The 19,874-nt window shown below is 36.7% G+C and overlaps 1 protein-coding gene across 5 annotated transcripts in view; it reads right to left on the bottom strand.

Moving 5' to 3' along the window:
- LOC132155115 (CMP-N-acetylneuraminate-beta-1,4-galactoside alpha-2,3-sialyltransferase-like) overlaps window positions 1–19,874 on the bottom strand; it is an 86,397-nt gene that overhangs the window by 48,179 nt on the left and 18,344 nt on the right. For 2 of the 5 annotated variants that reach the window (XM_059563927.1, XM_059563924.1), the window contains exons 2-5: window positions 15,812–15,960; window positions 8,276–8,347; window positions 7,824–7,928; window positions 1,941–1,983 (exon numbers count right to left, since the gene is read on the bottom strand). In XM_059563927.1, coding sequence (XP_059419910.1) covers window positions 1,941–1,983; window positions 7,824–7,928; window positions 8,276–8,347; window positions 15,812–15,920 — 329 coding nt within the window. In that variant the 5' untranslated portion in view covers window positions 15,921–15,960. The remainder of the gene's footprint in view (window positions 1–1,940; window positions 1,984–7,823; window positions 7,929–8,275; window positions 8,348–15,811; window positions 15,961–19,874) is intronic. The other 3 variants (XM_059563925.1, XM_059563926.1, XM_059563928.1) reach the window with 3 other exon arrangements.

Below are 19,874 nucleotides of genomic sequence, written 5' to 3'. Positions count from 1 at the left end.
TGAAAACAGTGTGAACACTTCTGAAATGACAGTAACATATAAAAATAAATAAATAAATAAATACACACACACACACACACACACATACATACATACATACATACATACATACATATATATATATATATATAGTTGAGTAGAAAGCCGAAGCCCCAGGTTTCAGCACCAAATCACATATTAGGGCCTTTCACACCACAGGAACCTTTTCACAGTACCAGAACTAATTGTGGAACGACCCACTTTGGGAATTTTCAAACTGCCGGAACTGGGTGCGATTTTAGTACCGGACTGCCTTTTTTGAGAACCAAATTTGCTCCTACTCCGGACCAGGGTCTAACCAGCACAACTGGTACTATCTGTGACGTAAGTAGACATTGATTGGCCAGATGTGTTCGAAAACGCCCTCACCCAGCATGATTTAAAACGCTGTGAAAACATACTGTAAACATTGTGTCAACTTATTTCGCACGTGTGATGAACAGTGATAAATGGGCGGACGCTGAAGTGCAGGAACTTGTAGAAAATGTAGCACTGCTAGTTGTCTTTGGAGATTCCTTTTTTCCGTTCTTTTAATAGCTTTACATATACGTCAACATTTCATGTCCATTATTGTGAAACCCGCGAGACGCAACAAAAACACAGCTCTGATCACAGCGTCCTCCATCCTCCTGTTGTTAACGTTGTTCTTTGTAACGTTGTTGAACGCTGCGCACAAATTACATTGCTGTTGACCGGCTTGCGTCACGTCGGTGCAAATGCAACCCTTTAAATGGTACTGAGAAATAGTTCACGCAAAATCGTCCTAGTACTTTAGTATTGTACATTTTGTTCTGGAACTAAAGGAGTACGAAAAAGCCCTATTGTCTTACACCAAGTACCTTTTCAATGGTTAAAATAAAAGCCACAAGACACTTATTTGCTGAAGCCTTCATTTTGATGTATTGTTTTGCCCAATGGGACAATGTCGTATTTTGTTGTAGTGACAGCTCTGAATCTTTAAGCAGCTGAGAGGATGGTGGATCGAGGCCAGCTGAATGATGAAGTGCACCACACAGACAGTTTTTGCTCACAGCGTCAGTGAAATCTAAACCTGTTGAAGGCTTTGCTTTTTGTTTGTGTGCATGGTGTAGACAGACATGTCTTCTCTCATACTAAACACTGAGGAATTAGGGTGAGGTGAGAGTCTGCAAGTTTGGCTGCTTTAAAAATGAAATGTAAACATATACCTACCACACACAGACCTATAATACATCACACCTAAACTCCTCACACTAGGACACTAGAACAGACACTGATGGCACTGAATGAGGCCAAAACCTTATTGCTTTTAAGACTTCTAAGTTAGTACCCTATATTTTTATTTTATTTATATTTCATTGTCTTTACAACTTATTCTTACAACATTACCATTCAAACATTTAAGATGATTATTTAAGAAATTAATACTTTTATTCAGTAAAGTCACATTAAATTGATTAAAAGGGACAGTAAATGTGAAAAAAGGATAACGTGTCACAGATTCAACTATAATATTAAGCAGTACAACTGTTTTCAACTTTGATAAACTTTTCTTCAGCAGGAAATCAGCATTTCTGTAGGATCGTGTGACTGATGACTATAGTAATGTCTGCTTAAAAATTCAGCAAAGTGAAGAAAAAAAAAACTTGCACTTGAAGACAAATTAACTTAACTAGAGAAAGCATAGAGGTAATGTGGTTTAAAAATAAATGGTTAATCATAAAGTCATAAATATATTTCTATTAATATACATTTTTTAGTAAAAAACAAAAAAAAAGAATAATAATAATTCCAATGATTGTAAAAGACAGTTTGCTTTTGATCACTGTAATAACTTTTGATTAACTTTTGGATTTCAAGTAATTTTTTCTCTCTATTGGTGAAATGTATAAGGAATTAATTGTATAACACAGAATACTTACATCTTTGTGTCCAGATTCAGCAAGAATCCTTGCTTATCAAACACTGTGAAAAAAAGTTACAATAAACATTAATTCAGAGCATCATCGGTCAAACAAAAAGTAAATGTAGATTTTCTCTTGTTATGCCTTCATCCTGCCAAAATGCATCTCTAGTGCATTTTGAGACTACTAAAGATGTTAATATCTTAACATTCATACAGATCTCAGTCATCATGTCATCATCTAAAAGATTTTAGTTTATGTAGAAGCAGCAGTAAAATTAGATCAAACCAGCCAAAACACAGCTGGGAAAATGTGTTAAAAAGCAGCTGTCCACCTATGCAGGCATCATTAGACCATAGGTGTCTATGAGGTGTCAATGAAGGTAAGCCTTTTAATAAATGAGAGAGGGAGGGAGAGAGATAGACAGAGCGAAAACATAAGTGTGAGTGGTAGAAAACAGGGGAAAAAAAACACTAAACCATAACAGACTGCTATGCATAATTATGCCTACTAAAATTTTTTTTTTTGCATGCTTATGGTGATAGCCAGAACAGTGCAGCTAGAAACAAACAGACATTTGACAAAATAAAAAAATTTAAAAAATAACCTTTTTACCAGGCAGGCTGAAATAATTGGCTTGGTAAAAGATTGATGAATGGGTAAATGTGAATCAAAACATATGACAATAATTCAGCTACTACATTGTCATTAGCATCAGCAAGGACAGTATTGCATATCATTTGACAAAGACATGGAAAGGAAGAATTTTTTCTCCAGACAGATGCTACAGAATAGAGAGGAAAAGGAACTGGTTAGAAAGTGACCACTGCTGAAACCAAACGGAACCTTTAGCAGATGCTATTATTGAAAAAAAGCAACTTGCAGTTGGCCATTCGCTTCAACAGACCCTCAAAGTACAGTATGTCTTAACTGTCTTGCTGAGGAGCTCTGCAGCAGTAGAGAAGTGTAATGTCAGTAAATCATCACCAGCAAGCAAACTCTTAGAAACCTGTGAGGCCAACCCTTTCAGATGGTGCCCCGAGTCTTTGTTTAACCTCTTAGCCAGCACCCCGACGCCCTCGTCCTGAACGCCCCTCAACTTGCAAGTGTCAGTGTTTATGAATAGATTACCGTATTTTTCGCATCAGTCCAAAAATACGTCATGACGAGGAAAAAAGCATATATATGTCGCACTGGACTATAAGTCGCATTTATTTAGAACCAAGCACCAAGAAAAAACATTACCATCTACATCCACGAGAGGGCACTCTATGCTGCTCAGTGTAGGCTACAGAAATGAACCAAGAGAAAACATTACCATCTACAGCCGCGAGAGTGTGCTCTATACTGCTCAGTGCTCCTGTAGCCTACACTGAGCAGCATAGAGCGCCCTCTCGCGGCTGTAGACGGTAATGTTTTCTCTTGGTGCTTGGTTCTAAATAAATGCGACTTATAGTCCAGTGTGACTTATATATGTTTTTTTCCTCATCATGACGTATTTTTGGACTGATGTGGCTTATACTCGGGTGCGACTTATAGTCCAAAAAATATGGTAAGTGCTGGGCAACGATTACAAATTTTAATCGTGATTAATCGCATGATCGCATTGTTACAAAAACTAATAATTACACAAAAACTAATTACACAAAACTAATAATGTATTCAAAAGTAGTGTGTTATGCACTTTTTTCATTTAAAAGTACTGCCTTATGAACAAAAGTGCAATAACATTTGTAACCATGGACCACAATTTATATTTAATAGTGCTGGGCAATGATTACAATTTTTTAATCACGATTAATCACATGAACGCATTGTTAGGCACAAAACTAATAATGTATTCAAAAGTAGTGTGTTATGCACTTTTTTCATTTAAAAGTACTGCTATATGAACACAAGTGCAATAACATTTGTAACCCTGGACCACAAAACTAGTCTAAAGGGATCCCTGGGTATTAAGACTTGTACAGCTTAATATAACGCAAATTACGTCCTTACAAAAAAAATATGTAATGGCAAACCCATTAAAGATTTTTGTTATTATTATTATTTTTTTTTTTAAATCACAGTTTTATACATATTTTGGACTATGGGGGGGGGGGGGGGCGCCATTATTCTCATGACGTAAAATGGTTGCACTCTGTGAGCTACTGCCGCTACCTGTTGCAGTTTTTACCGCAACATAACTCAGAATAGACAACTCTGAAAGTAAAATACTGATATGATGACTACAGCTACTGAAAGAGCTTACAGGTGGTGTTGGATATAAGCATAGGCTTAAACCAAATGTCATACCATCGATTTTTGCCCACAAGGAGTCTAAATGAGGGAAAAACACACTGAGAAACTCTTCCACCGGCCGCAGCATCATGATTAGCATCGGCATAGCATTTCTTGTCTCAGCTGTTTCTAAGCCATTTCAGTAGCTGTGGTCCAATAAAAACCTCAAAGGCATCAGGGCTGAAGTGGTGAGAAAAAAAGTGGGTCTTTATAGGACGTTTGTTCGTCCACATGCATCTTCCCGTTCTTTTATCCTCTTCTTATCACTAGGAAATCAGGGAAGTCTAATATTGCTTCTCTTGTTGCCCTCCAACTGAAAATTAAACCCAAAGCCACACAGTGTGGTATCATATCAGTATTTTATTTACTTTGTGTATTCTGAGTTGTGTCGCGGTAAAAAGCACCAAAAGCTCACAGAGTGCAACCACCACATAAAATAATGACACCCCACATAAAAACGATGTTGATTTTTTTTTAAATAACTTACATCTTTCATGGGTTTTCTATTACATATTTATAAGAGACATCTTTTATGTTATATTAAGCTATACATGTCTTAATACCCGGGGATCCCTTTAATTCGCTGGGGTATATTTTTAGCAATAGCCAAAAATACATTGTATGGGTCAAAATTATTAATTTTTCTTTTATGCCAAAAATCATTAGGATATTAAAAGTAAAGATCATGTTCCATGAAGATATTTTGTGAATTTCCTACTGTGTGTATATATATATATATATATATATATATATATATATATATATATATATCAAAAGATAATTTTTTCAACTTCAAAGGCATTTTCTCAGTATTTAGATTTTTTCTGCACCCTCAGATTCCAGATTTTCAAATAGTCGTATCTCGGTCAAATATTGTCCGATCCGAATAAACAATAAATCAATGGACATCTTATTTATTCAGCTTTCAGGTGATGTAAAAACTCAATTTCTATTGTAAATCTTAACTTATAACATAAATGTAATTTAATTAAATATAAAACAAGGTATTTGTCAATGCCAGGACATTAACGTTTTTATAGAAAATATTTTATAGTTTGTTATAGAAAAACACAATATGCTCCAGAGCCTTGATCATAACATTATAACGTGCATCTTCCGAGAAGAGACCGGCACAATCATGGGAACTATCGCAGCAGAGTGTGGAGCGGGACAACACTTGATGGGTGGCTAGAGACTCCTCTGTGTGGGATGTGGGAGAATATTTAGGGTGTGCTCACATTAGGCAATCTTAAACCCCAAAGCCTAGTTCAGACTAGTGTGATCGTTCTGTTCAGTAATCTCCAGATAGGTTGGAAGAGGTGGGCAAGAGCGTTAACCGCGCCGGAGTGCAGATCTTCTGATACGTGGTGCATGCATGATTGCGTGAATATTTCTGAGCTGCAAAAGCGATAGATGTGTACAGCAGTATATTGTGAGAGGGCCGTGTGTTACAGCATCCCATACGACTTAAAATAATAAACCACAAAGTTAACAAAACAATGCACTCTACTGTGTTGAGCGAGAGCGCTTCTCTGATGTCTTCACGTGCTGTCGCAAACTTCCTATTTCCCATTTATGAAGTCATGATTACGAGCTTGTTGCATTCTTTTCTGTTAAAAATAACAGTGGACAGTGGTTTGTGAATGCTGATGCTTAGCCTTAATAATTTGATCGGGAGCATCCCCTCGTGTGACTGATGATTTGTCTGTATGTGTATTCAGAGCCAGTGAGCAACAGACTTTCATAATAATAAAAAACTGTGATAACGCGCAATAAAATTATTATCTGCGTTAATCAATTAATGCATTAACGTGATAATTAAGTGTTAACTTGCCCAGCCCTAATATATTATATATATATATATATATATATATATATATATATATATATATATATATATATATATATATATATATATATATATATATATATATATAGCTACATACACCATCGATTCAAAGATTTTATCTAATTAATAACATGATGTGGTGATTAATTAACCTAGTTATGACAAATTAAAATTAGCTGTGAAAAAAACCCAAAAGATACAGTAATTAAAAGCCATTACGGAGTTAAATTAGAAAAGTATTAAGTAGATACAAAAAAAATAGCTTTAGAAATAAATATTTTATTTGATTCATCATAAAATGTATTACATAAATATTTAGGCTACAACGGCATAAACTATAGAACATAAAAGAAGATCATTTGAGAAACATCGCAGTATTTTCTGTTCATACAATGAAAGTCATTGTCAACAAAATCAGGTAAATATCTTTGATTAAGTTAGTCATTCTTTCATTCGCTGATTCATTCAGGAATTAAGTAAACTGTAGCGCTGACCCAAATTTTAAAGTCCACTCTTTCGTGACGTAATGTCGTTTTGACTGTCGGGTAAAAGTCTGCCACAGAGCTCACCACAGTGCAGGCTCGGCAGAAGTGTGCATCGAAGATGCATAGTGGCTGCAAAGTGAGTGCTCACGAGCAGGGCCGCAGAAAGTGAAAATAGCATATTTTTTTACCGATAGATGCTATTTGTACAAAGTGAAAATAGCAGTTTTTATTTGAGATATACTATTTACACAGTGCAAATAGCTATAGATTCTATTTATACTATGTTAAAATAGCAGGATATTATGCTAATTACTTATTGCAAAAAGTGGCAATTATCTGGAACCCAACATTGGAATACAATCTAAAACAGTATGCAACAACTTATATAGAGTATACATTTTAATTTTAATTCAAATTATTAAATGGATGCCACCTTATTTGGACAAAGGCCCTCTACACCTACCCTAACCGATACTTTATTTGAAACTTTTTGATTAATTCCTTCTTTTTTTTCTTTTTTTTTTTTTTATAAATGCTTTTCTGAAATTTGAAAAAGCCAGATTCGAACCCAGGTCGATTTACCATCTATGCGGGCTATTTGCACATAGTATAAAAAGACACTCCAATTCCCCCACAAGAGTTAAACAGTTGCCCACTGTCAGAAAATAAACGGGGTGCTGCAGCACCCTCAGCACCCCCACTTCCCGCACCTATGCTCGCAAACTAAAATGACCAAGAGGACACCCTACGGTCTCATGGACTTAATGGACATTATAGGTCCGCAAGACTACAAGTGTGCCATTTGGAACAGGGTCTTTATGAATGTGCCACTGAATGATTGGCTCACCAGATTCTTTCATAAGCAGATTCAGAGTTGCTCAGAGACGCACAATTCTGCTGTGACTTTATAGGTTATATTTTTGTTGGCAAAATATAACAAAAACAGAAAATATTTGCACTCTTGCTATTTGGGACAAAACTCATGTGGTATTGCTTGCACTGCCTGTGTGATATTATTGTGTGTGTGGGGGGGGGGGGCTGTCCTTATTTAGAAACTTGTCACATCATGCAGGTACAGGTGTTTATCCTGGCCTGTGTGAGCTTTGCTGTCATTGTGCACCACCTATTGTTCTGGCATAAAATTGATTTATTATCTTGATTAATATTTGCCGCACTTTCAGTGTGATAAGACTTTAATCGGCTTGATTTTTGTTCGTTCCCATATTGCGTTTGGTGTGAAAAGGTCTTTCATGTGTAATGTATAAGAGGACATTATTTCAGGACTACCAGGCCTGCTGGGTTTCTCATGTTGACCAGAGTGCACTCTTTGCAGCGAGGCTGTACCTGAGCCTATTATTCGTCCCACGGAGACAGGACCCTCCACCACCGGCTCTGAAACACAAGACCATCAGTTAGGCCCGGTGGTTCTGTGCTTGATACAATATTCTGGAAACTTTAAGGTCATGCTAAATGACCCTCAGGCCAAACCCTCAATGCACAACCTATTCTAATCTATGAACTAGAAATCTGCATTAGTTCCAGGAATTACATGAGGTTGAAGAAAGTTCAGGATGCCCATCACCATAATTTTTCAGTTGATACCACTGGCTGTCTGTGTAGTAAAATTTTGAAGAAAAAAAAAGGTTCCCAGATGGATGTTAGTGCCCACTAGCAAGCCCAATGATTATTTCACCAGTCCCCAATAATTGCCACAATGGAAAGAGCGGTGGAGTTTCTACCTTTGGTCACAGTGGCTTTGACAGAAACACTAGTGACTTTACTGACTTTTACCGTGGGCTCCACATCTTTATCTGTGAAACAAGAGAGTTATGAATTAGTAGACCTGCTAAAATATATGAAAGTCAAACAGCATATTATTATGAGGGTTAACTTTTTCAACATGTGCAAACCAGATACACACATCACCATTAAGTTTCCTTTTTTTTTTTTCCAAAATGGACAAAACAGATTTTAAACCAACTTTGACAATCATGAGTGTAAGTCTTTAACACTACGTCTCCATTGCACCAAAGCAGCATGTCATCTTACATTATTCACTCATATGGACCAATCATCTGTAAGTTTAATGCTAGACTTTAAACATTACAACTGTTGCAACTTGTGTTTTGCCTAGATTATTTTATATTAACAAATGTTACACAATGTTTGTATTGCTACTACTGCAGTTCAAAGCAAAGATTATTTAAATTAGAAGGCCAGACAGCAGAAGAAAAAAAAATCATAAGATAATCAGTTAAATAATTACTATATTATTTAATGATAAGGATCTTTCTAGTTTTAATGCAACATTTGGCTTGGTGTAGACACCATGTAACAGGTCTTCTATAAATCTGAATCTGGGGAGGTTCATTCATTCCTCTCTTCAGACCCTCTGAAGCTTAATAACACATTATACATAAGGAGCCTCTGTAAAATAAAAATAATTTTCAGGCATCTGTACATATTCTCTAGGATTCAAGCTGAAGTCAAACTACAGTATTTGAACTGTAAGCTCACACCTTTCTAAACAAGGTCCAACTTATTTATCAATAACGGAGCTTTTTAAGCAGTGTCACGACATCTTTTTTTAAATACTTTTGCTAAATATACAAAATGTTATCATACTTCCAAACATGGTTTTTCGAGTGTTTAGGTAACTCTACAGCAATCAAACCAGAGCACTGGGTTCTTGCCTATTCTTTGCCATTTATCATCAAAATGCATTTCCTTCCCTCATACCCTTTTCAGAGCTATTTATTGTGATATGTCTTTACAATGTGTCCTAAAGTGCCTTTCATAACAGGAGTTAGGTTCAAAGAAACCCATCCCAGGTTCACAAAATTTTCCAAAATAAACTGGGCGCAGCTGTCGAAATGTGCCGTTTATAATTAATCCAACTTTCAAGATACCAAAATCAGTGAAGGCAAACATGAATTGAACAAACTGAGAATAGCTTTCCTGTTGAACACTAAATAATCTCAGAGAAACTTGCCAAATTCTTTCCCTCAGCTGCGTTTCTGAGACCCAATAAGAAATCATTAATCAATAAAACTTCAAAATAATTGCAGCAACCAAATAGTTATTTGCTTCATCATTGGTCAGACTCTTTTCCACAAGAAATGAAAACATGTTACTCTGTCTTATCAAGCAGTACATCAATCATATTTATACTACACATTTCGGCCCCTTTGCAAATCAGGAAAATGGGGGCCGTTTTGACCGTTCTGACCCCTTTTCCAATAGCATGCTAAAGTACTTTAGTGTTACTGTTGTACATGATAAACATCCTCTTTCTGTGGTGTGTGTGGAGTAAAGCCAACTTTTCACTAGCTGCAACATTACCATTACTGTAGATTGTCTTATTTCGCCCCCTAGTGGCAGTTGCATGGGACGTTCAAATTGGTAGTGAAGCAGCTGGTACTCTCCGCTTAAAGGGGTCATATGATGTTGCTAAAAAGAACAATATTTTGTGTATTTAGTGTAATGAAATGTTTTTATGTGGTTTAAGGTTAAAAAAAAACATTATTCTCCACATAATGTACATTATTCTTTCTCCTCTATGTCCCGCCTTTCTGAAACAAGTTGATTTTTGCAAAGCTCATCGCTCAGAAAAGCGAGGGTGTGCTCTGATTGGCTAGCTATTCAGTGCGTTGTGATTGGCGAATGCCAAAGTGTGTGACGGAAATGTTACGCCCTTCACCACAGCGGTTCCCAATCCCAGTCCTTGCCCTTACCTGATGCATCTTCACACTCAGAGGACTGTGACATCATATACCTTTCATTCACGTGAATCATTTAAATTCATGTCTTGCACATTTTAATGCTCTTTACAATGGAACATATACACTAGTTTTGAACTGGAATCATGACAGAATATCCAGTGATGTCCTCTTCGCAAGGCAATTACTGTTGAATAGAATAAATATCGTACTTTATAAGAGATACATACGAAACATGCAGAGCATACCATGTCTGCATTTGTGATCGGAGAAACGGAAAACAACAAGCTCTACTCTACACTGCTCAAAACTTGCGTTTGAATCATCTGTGGCAAATCCTTTACACATGTAAACGTTTTTACACACTGTGAGTCAGAAGCGCCAGACTGTCCTTACAAAGTTGAAACTGCCCCACTTTATAGAAACGGACACTGGCATTGTAGGCTACTCTAACAGGAAACAGTCCTCATCCTTCGTAAAATGCGCTGCTCACATCTGAATATTTGAGTTGAATACAGCAGTGTTGTAAATACAACTTAACCACTGATTTCTAGTCGTGTTCTCTATTGGAAGACCAAGCTAAGTAGTTTCGCTTTCACAACGAAACACACAGTGTCTCTACAACATGACAGCGGCGGCAACAGTGAGAATAAAAGTTATGCCTTCTTTCTTTGCTGAACATTTGGCCGGTGTTATGCAAAACTTCCCACATCATGACGTAGACTTGTTTAAACGAGGTGTTTTAGGGGGGTGTGGGCAAGTCTTAACTTTTATAAAGAATATCTCTTTGGATTTGAGACTTTAGTCTTTGCAACTTTACAGATCTTCTTCATGCACCAAGAGCTTGTAACACTACAAAGAGAAAGGAAAATTTTAAATCACATCATATGACCCCTTTAAAAGGTCATAAAACCCTCTGTTTCAGCACTGGTTCTCAATACAGTTTAATAAAATGTAAAAAAAGTGGGCATGGTGCACAGCGGGATTGTGTCACGGATAGCACAAAAAAGCTTAAAATTAACCAGTTTTATCAAACAGTAAAAATGCTTCTATGATCTGCAACACAAACACCTCTGATAAAATCTCATATAGAGTAGCCTGGGGTTTCATGACACTTTAAATTAAATGGTAAAATGAATAAATAATGAATGTGAAAAGATCCACACAAAAAAAAAAAAGTACATGACAATAATTGTTAACAGTCAAGTTGCAAAAGTTCAAATATTACATGGCCAAAACTGAAATAATGTTTGAAAATTCTGCATATACATATGATTGGAACTAAAAATCAGTCTCCTACACTCTCAAACTACTTCATAATATCATATTTTAATAATACATAATATTTTATATTTTTATGTATAATGTGAAATACATGTAAATTACATAGATAGAATCGTCATCTTTAAATTAATAGTTTTATATATCTCTATAGTTTTTATTTTGAGTGTCTTTAACATAGCTAATTGGGGGTGTATTTATTTTTTGAATTTTTTTTTTCAAATGTATTTAAGTACAAAGCATTTTTTTTCTGATTTACAAATACATTTTTCCCCTTCTAATCAATGGGGAAATTATTTGCGGAATGAAACTTTCTGAAAAAGTGGATGGGCACTGTTGCAATCTCCAATAATATCTAATGTGCAATAGAACTATTTCACTTGCATTCATTGAACTATACTTAAACTCATAATTAGGCTTTTATCCTATTAGTGTTGTTTTTAAAAACGTTATTAATACACCAGTGTTGTAAAAAAAAAAATTAGAAAGATAAATTGTCATCGAAGCATTAATACATTAATAAGCACCCACTGTGAATCTGACCCTGTAATGTGATGCTCTCCCTCCCTCTAGTGGCTGAAAATGGTTCCATTCAAATCAAAATGTAAATTACATCTTGTTTTGGGAATGGGATACCCCTAGTAAAAAAAAACAGCATTGTAATGGACCTGACTTTTAACATTAATATCTCTGCAGCCTTTCAAGTACAAAACCTGTGTCTTTGTCTGTATCTCTACAGTATGTCCCTAATCTTGATGTCTAGAAAGGTTCATGGAACCTGGCACTACTTAATTCCAAAACAAAAAATATGCATTTTTTCTGTTTTAAATTAATCAACAAAATGTATCTATACAATTTAATAAATAATATATTCATTTATAAATATACTTAAGGTCTACAACGTGCGAAAAAAACAAAACAAAAAAAAACAAAAACAACAATAAAAGTATTTAATATTATAAATACTAGTCTTGATTTATCCAGTTACTATTAACTTGCTTTTGAAAGTAGTTTGCGCATGCTAATTCACAGTGATGTTGCATTGATTGGTTTTGGTGCACAAGATTTTTATGGATCAGTGATTCAGCGAGTGGGGCAATAATATGGCTCTCCCATGATTTGTTTTGATATACAATATGAGGTTCACAATTTGACAACTCTCAATTTCATATATAAAGACTTAAATGACACAGTACGACAGTACGATTTTATTTTTTTTCTTTAAGAAAATAATGAAAGGTGTCTGATATCACCACTGTGATTTGTTTGACTGACTCACTAAAAAGGACTTTCGCACAAAAGCAATTTGTTCACAAATTGGACATCAAAGTTTGGGCTGTGTTTGGTGCAGGAAACACTGGCATGCATCAAATGACATGAAATCAGATAAATATCTTCAAAAATGGTTTGAGAATTTGAGAATATTTCCTGCATGTAAAAGAGCACATTGCTGAGACAGTTTTATAGTTTTACATAACTTACAGGTCATTCTCAAAAAATTAGCATATTGTGATAAAGTTCATTATTTTCCATAATGTAATGATAAAAATTAAACTTTCATATATTTTAGATTCATTGCACTCCAACTGAAATATTTCAGGTCTTTTATTGTTTTAATACTGATGATTTTGGCATACAGCTCATGAAAACCCAAAATTCCTATCTCAAAAAATTAGCATATTTTATCCAACCAATAAAAGAAAATTGTTTTTAATACAAAAAAGTCAACCTTCAAATAATTATGTTCAGTTATGCACTCAATACTTGGTTGGGAAATCCTTTTGCAGATATGACTGCTTCAATGCGGCGTGGCATGGAGGCAATCAGCCTGTGGCACTGCTGAGGGGTTATGGAGGCCCAGGATGCTTCGATAGCGGCCTTAAGCTCATCCAGAGTGTTGGGTCTTGCGTCTCTCAACTTTCTCTTCACAATATCCCACAGATTCTCTATGGGGTTCAGGTCAGGAGAGTTGGCAGGCCAATTGAGCACAGTAATACCATGGTCAGTAAACCATTTACCAGTGGTTTTGGCACTGTGAGCAGGTGCCAGGTCGTGCTGAAAAACGAAATCTTCATCTCCATAAAGCTTTTCAGCAGATGGAAGCATGAAGTGCTCCAAAATCTCCTGATAGCTAGCTGCATTGACCCTGCCCTTGATAAAACACAGTGGACCAACACCAGCAGCTGACATGGCACCCCAGACCATCACTGACTGTGGGTACTTGACACTGGACTTCAGGCATTTTGGCATTTCCTTCTCCCCAGTCTTCCTCCAGACTCTGGCACCTTGATTTCCGAATGACATGCAAAATTTGTCCAAAAGTCCAGTGCTGCTTCTCTGTAGCCCAGGTCAGGCGCTTCTGCCACTGTTTCTGGTTCAAAAGTGGCTTGACCTGGGGAATGCGGCACCTGTAGCCCATTTCCTGCACACGCCTGTGCACGGTGGCTCTGGATGTTCCTACTCCAGACTCAGTCCACTGTTTCCGCAGGTCCCCCAAGGTCTGGAATCGGTCCTTCTCCACAATCTTCCTCAGGGTCCGGTCACCTCTTCTCGTTGTGCAGCATTTTTTGCCACACTTTTTTCCTTCCCACAGACTTCCCACTGAGGTGCCTTGATACAGCACTCTGGGAACAGCCTATTCGTTCAGAAATTTCTTTCTGTGTCTTACCCTCTTGCTTGAGGGTGTCAATGATGGCCTTCTGGTCAGCAGTCTTACCCATGATTGCGTTTGAGTAATGAACCAGGCTGGGAGTTTTTAAAAAGCCTCAGGAATCTTTTGCAGGTGTTTAGAGTTAATTAGTCGATTCAGATGATTAGGTTAATAGCTTGTTTAGAGAACCTTTTCATATGCTAATTTTTTGAGACAGGCATTTTGGGTTTTCATGAGCTGTATGCCAAAATTATCAGTATTAAAACAATAAAAGACCTGAAATATTTCAGTTGGTGTGCAATGAATCTAAAATATATGAAAGTTTAATTTTTATCATTACATTATGGAAAATAATTAACTTTATCACAATATGCTAATTTTTTTAGAAGGACCTGTACATATTGTCTGTGTCTTGTCATTAGCCCATGTGTTGCTTTATTTGTGAGATCAGTGCAGATGCAGCATTCTCAAAATCCATGTCTGCAGACATGTCCAAACAATGGAAATGTGTTTCGTAAAGGGGTCATATCATGCTTTTTTAAAAGCAAAACTCCTCATTTGAAAAGTCAGTAGCAAATACTTAAACTAATTACAAAACATGCTTACAGTAGCTGATTCAGAAGCGCCAGATTGTCGTAGCAAAGTCAGAATTACCTCCTCTCCTAGGTTCACGAAACGGTCGTCCATAAAATTTGTTGCTGTTCTGTTGTAAGTAATCTTAAAGATTCCTAAATGCATCTACTTTTGGAATGCCAAATAAAGTGTTTTTGATTTCGCCTAGAAACACACAGCATCTCCCTGACATGGCTGCTTCAACACTAACTGCGGTTACTGAAACTGCGGTTACTTGGTTTTGAGACTTTAGTCTTTAAAACTTCAGGGATCTTATCTATGCACAATCAGTTTGTAATACTCCAAAGAGAAAGGAAAACTTGAAATTGCATCATATGACCCCTTTAAGTAGGGCAACTGTAGTACACAAGATGTTGCTCCCTCTGTTGTGTGGTCAAAGTAGTGTGGAATAAAGCAAATCTCCTGAAGGACACTAACTGACAATGCAAATACACAGCTTTTCACCTGCCAATAAATAAGTCAATCATTGTAACTTCTCCCACCTAACCAATCTAAAACAGAAACACAATGAAATGAAGCCAGATTAAACTTCTGTTGATTATACCTTCATGAAAATTTGTGTGGTTTTTGAACAGAGTAATAATCTTTCAAACTATTACCAGAACAAATATTTAGCCCTACCACACTTCCAAGCCATTTACATGGACTTGAAAAAGGATATTTGAAATTCAAGCAATTTGTAGTGTTCTAAATTCTTGCTCTATGGTCAAATGAAACCTGAATTACACACTCTCCACAAAAGATGAGAGAACGTGAGCTCTTTGAAAACAATAATGCAAATCCTTTAAACCCACACAAGAATAATCACTTCCGAGACTGATCTGACCCAAACATGCAAGTGGACTATTAAGATTAATAAATTAACTGACAGAGGGTCTAACAAACAAACTGTGGCAAACATACATATTGACAGAGCAAAAGGCACCCATGTACAGAGAAGTCACAACCTGAAGCACATTAACAGATAGATGGCAATGGGAGGCAATACTTACGTGGCTTCTGGCCCCATACATACAAATGGAGCTTCCCAGAGGAGTAGTAGATGAACCCCAAGACCAGCATGGGACACAGGACGAACAGTAGTTTGTGTGCAGCCTTCATGTTCCTCAACCATTCACATGGTACCGTGTTTTTATATCACCTAGGAACAGGACAGAAGAATCCAGGGAAGCTGAATCACATGTTCACAGCATGCAGTGAAGCAGACAGACTCTTATAATTAAAGGTGGTCCTATTTTTTTTACATTTTCAATTTCCCTTAGTGTGTAGTGTTGTTGCTTGAGCATGAAAAAGTTCTGCAAAGTTACAAAGCACAAAGTGTAATCCGAAGGGTGACGTGTGACAAGCTGTCTGACAGCCGGGTTTCCGTGCTCATGCTTTGTGTGTGTGCACTCAGAAAACCGTTTATAACGAATTTAAACTTATGTGGCTTTAAAACACATGCAGATGTTTTGTCTGTTGTCGGAGTAGCCTTAACTAGTCTCATTTAGCCAGATCTTCAGCCGTCATTGTGAAGGTCTGGGTTTCATTGGCCAAGGCCCGCCCATGATTTAAATACCATTAAACTAACTTTAAATTCTCAAGGAGTTTATAAGTAAAAAATGGTAAAATGTCACAGTGCATGTTAAATAGCCTAAATTAACTTGTTAACAATAGGGGTGTAACGGTACGTGTATTCGTACCGGACCGTTTCGGTACAGGGCTTTCGGTACGTGCACCGAAAGACCGAATGCAATATTTTGTGTGCGGAACATAGGTAAATTTTTGTGTTTCCACACAAACATATTAAGTGGCGGAAGTCTCCGTGTTCAGCGCAAATCCCACCCTGCAGCTGATTCTAAAGTTTTCAAAAGCGATCACGCGAGTGTGAACATCACTACAACTAGGAAAAAAACGACCGTAATTCAAACGCAGCTGCCGTCGGCATTTAAACAGACCTTTGCCCTTAATTCCGATCGGGCCAACGCTATAACGAAATCTGAGCAGATCTAAAAACTGAAACTGTTGTTGCTGCACTTTACACTTTGGAAAAGTTATATATATATTTTAAATATGAGTAGGCCTATAAGCTGGGATTGGTAATGCTGCACTGTAATCATAGTTATTTATTTATATTTTTCATTATATTTTATTATGTGATATTGTTTTGAGACAGAGTATTTTATTTAGTGGAGAACTTTGCAGCGTATTTTATTTCCTATTCTTTTTTATTATATAACGTTATATATTTTATTATATTTTATTAAAAAGTAAAAGTGAACAAATTGTTAAAAAAAAAGTTTATAGTAATAAACAACCTGCAGTTTAATGTTTGCATTTCTTTCCCTTACTGTACCGAAAATGAACCGAACCCTGGCTTTGAAACCGAGGTACGTACCGAACCGTGATTTTTGCGTACTGTTACACCCCTAGTTAACAATATAATTAGAACTAACAATATAATTAGATTTTTTAAAATGAACAATTCCTGTATAAAATGGGACAACAACCTTTATATCAAACATTTTTAAATCGTCCACAGCTGAGCATCGCGGGAGGCTGATCTGCGCCAGAGCGATTTTATTTTACAAATTTATCAGAACAAAACAAGAATTAAAAATACAGTCGTGGCCAAAAGTTTTGAGAATTACATATATATTGGAAATTGGAAAAGTTGCTGCTTAAGTTTTTATAATAGCAATTTGCATATACTCCAGAATGTTATGAAGAGTGATCAGATGAATTGCATAGTCATTCTTTGCCATGAAAATTAACTTAATCCCAAAAAAACCTTTCCACTGCATTTCATTGCTGTCATTAAAGGACCTGCTGAGATCATTTCAGTAATCGTCTTGTTAACTCAAGTGAGAATGTTGACGAGCACAAGGCTGGAGATCATTATGTCAGGCTGATTGGGTTAGAATGGCAGACTTGACATGTTAAAAGGAGGGTGATGCTTGAAATCATTGTTCTTCCATTGTTAACCATGGTGACCTGCAAAGAAATGCGTGCAGCCATCATTGCATTGCATAAAAATGGCTTCACAGGTAAGGATATTGTGGCTACTAAGATTGCACCTAAATCAACAATTTATAGGATCATCAAGAACTTCAAGGAAAGTGGTTCAATTCTTGTAAAGAAGGCTTCAGGGCGTCCAAGAAAGTCCAGCAAGCGCCAGGATAGTCTCCTAAAGAGGATTCAGCTGCGGGATCGGAGTGCCACCAGTGCAGAGCTTGCTCAGGAATGGCAGCAGGCAGGTGTGAGCGCATCTGCACGCACAGTGAGGCGAAGACTTTTGGAAGATGGCCTGGTGTCAAGAAGAGCAGCAAAGAAGCCACTTCTCTCCAAAAAAAACATCAGGGACAGATTGATCTTCTGCAGAAAGTATAGTGAATGGACTGCTGAGGACTGGGGCAAGGTCATATTCTCCGATGAAGCCCTTTTTTCCGATTGTTTGGGGCATCTGGAAAAAGGCTTGTCCGGAGAAGAAAAGGTGAACGCTACCATAAGTCCTGTGTCATGCCAACAGTAAAGCATCCTGACACCATTCATGTGTGGGGTTGCTTCTCATCCAAGGGAGTGGGCTCACTCACAATTCTGCCCAAAAACACAGCCATGAATAAAGAATGGTACCAAAACACCCTCCAACAGCAACTTCTTCCAACAATCCAACAACAGTTTGGTGAAGAACAATGCATTTTCCAGCACGATGGAGCACCGTGCCATAAGGCAAAAGTGATAACTAAGTGGCTCGGGGACCAGAATGTTGAAATTTTGGGTCCATGGCCTGGAAACTCCCCAGATCTTAATCCCATTGAGAACTTGTGGTCAATCCTCAAGAGGCGGGTGGACAAACAAAAACCCACTAATTCTGACAAACTCCAAGAAGTGATTATGAAAGAATGGGCTGCTATCAGTCAGGATTTGGCCCAAAAGCTGATTGAGAGCATGCCCAGTCGAATTGCAGAGGTCCTGAAAAAGAAGGGCCAACACTGCAAATACTGACTCTTTGCATAAATGTCATGTAATTGTCGATAAAAGCCTTTGAAACGTATGAAGTGCTTGTAATTATATTTCAGTACATCACAGAAACAACTGAAACAAAGATCTAAAAGCAGTTTAGCAGCAAACTTTTTGAAAACTAATATTTATGTAATTCTCAAAACTTTTGGCCACGACTGTATATAATTCTAATGGATAAATATAATTGCAGTATATAATAATATAGGCTTAGTAATAAAAAAAAAAAAAATTATTATAATTTAAAGCTAAGCATAAGGTAAGGTTGGGCTTTCTCATTCGGGAGAAATCCAAACGTTTCCATATTCGTGATGTTGCCCATTTGAAGCTTAACTATTATTCATGAGGTAAATAGGCTGTGTAGTTCACGTGTGTTTCAGTATCGATTAGACAGTGAACAGTGTCAACTGTGTGAGTCTCCTGCTCAATGGATGATAGCTCTGTTAAGTCCATGCATGTGTCGGCATGTTCGTGCAGTGTTGTGTTGCCTCTGTGCCCATCGCATTTTATTGAAGATGAACAAGCATGGCTGTATCAGAGGTATGAAAATTAATGAGTTCTGTAAATGGGGTGTTAAGAATTGTGCTATAACATCACCTACAAATTCAACTTATTATATACACTATATATAAACTTGTAGATAGGGCTGGGCGATATGGGACAAAACAATTATAATGATAATTTTTTTCCATATCACAAAAAAAAAAAAAAGAAATCATATAACGATGAATGTCAAATCTTTATTTCTTTCAGGTTTAAAGCCATATTTTTGCTTTAAAGTGAATGCTGTAGAAAACAGACCATAAAATTTTCCTTACCAAAATAAATATCTAAATAGAAAAATTTAATTCTTAGTTTCTCCATGTTCTAATGAGTGAAATTGTTTTAAAATCAAGAATCTGGTTTGAGTTGCTAGATAATATTAAAAATAATAATAATATCTCTCAGAAATGCACATTTGATAGTAGCTTGAGTTAGGATGCCGATGTAAATCTTTGTTCATTATCAAAATCTGTAACATCGGTAAAAAATGGTATCATCCTCAGTTTTATATGG

This window comes from Carassius carassius, chromosome 12, assembly GCF_963082965.1.
Source record: "Carassius carassius chromosome 12, fCarCar2.1, whole genome shotgun sequence".
In the NCBI taxonomy this organism is placed as follows: Eukaryota; Metazoa; Chordata; class Actinopteri; order Cypriniformes; family Cyprinidae; genus Carassius; species Carassius carassius.
Note: the sequence above shows the minus strand (reverse complement) of the source record. Positions and strands in the feature narration are given on the sequence as shown.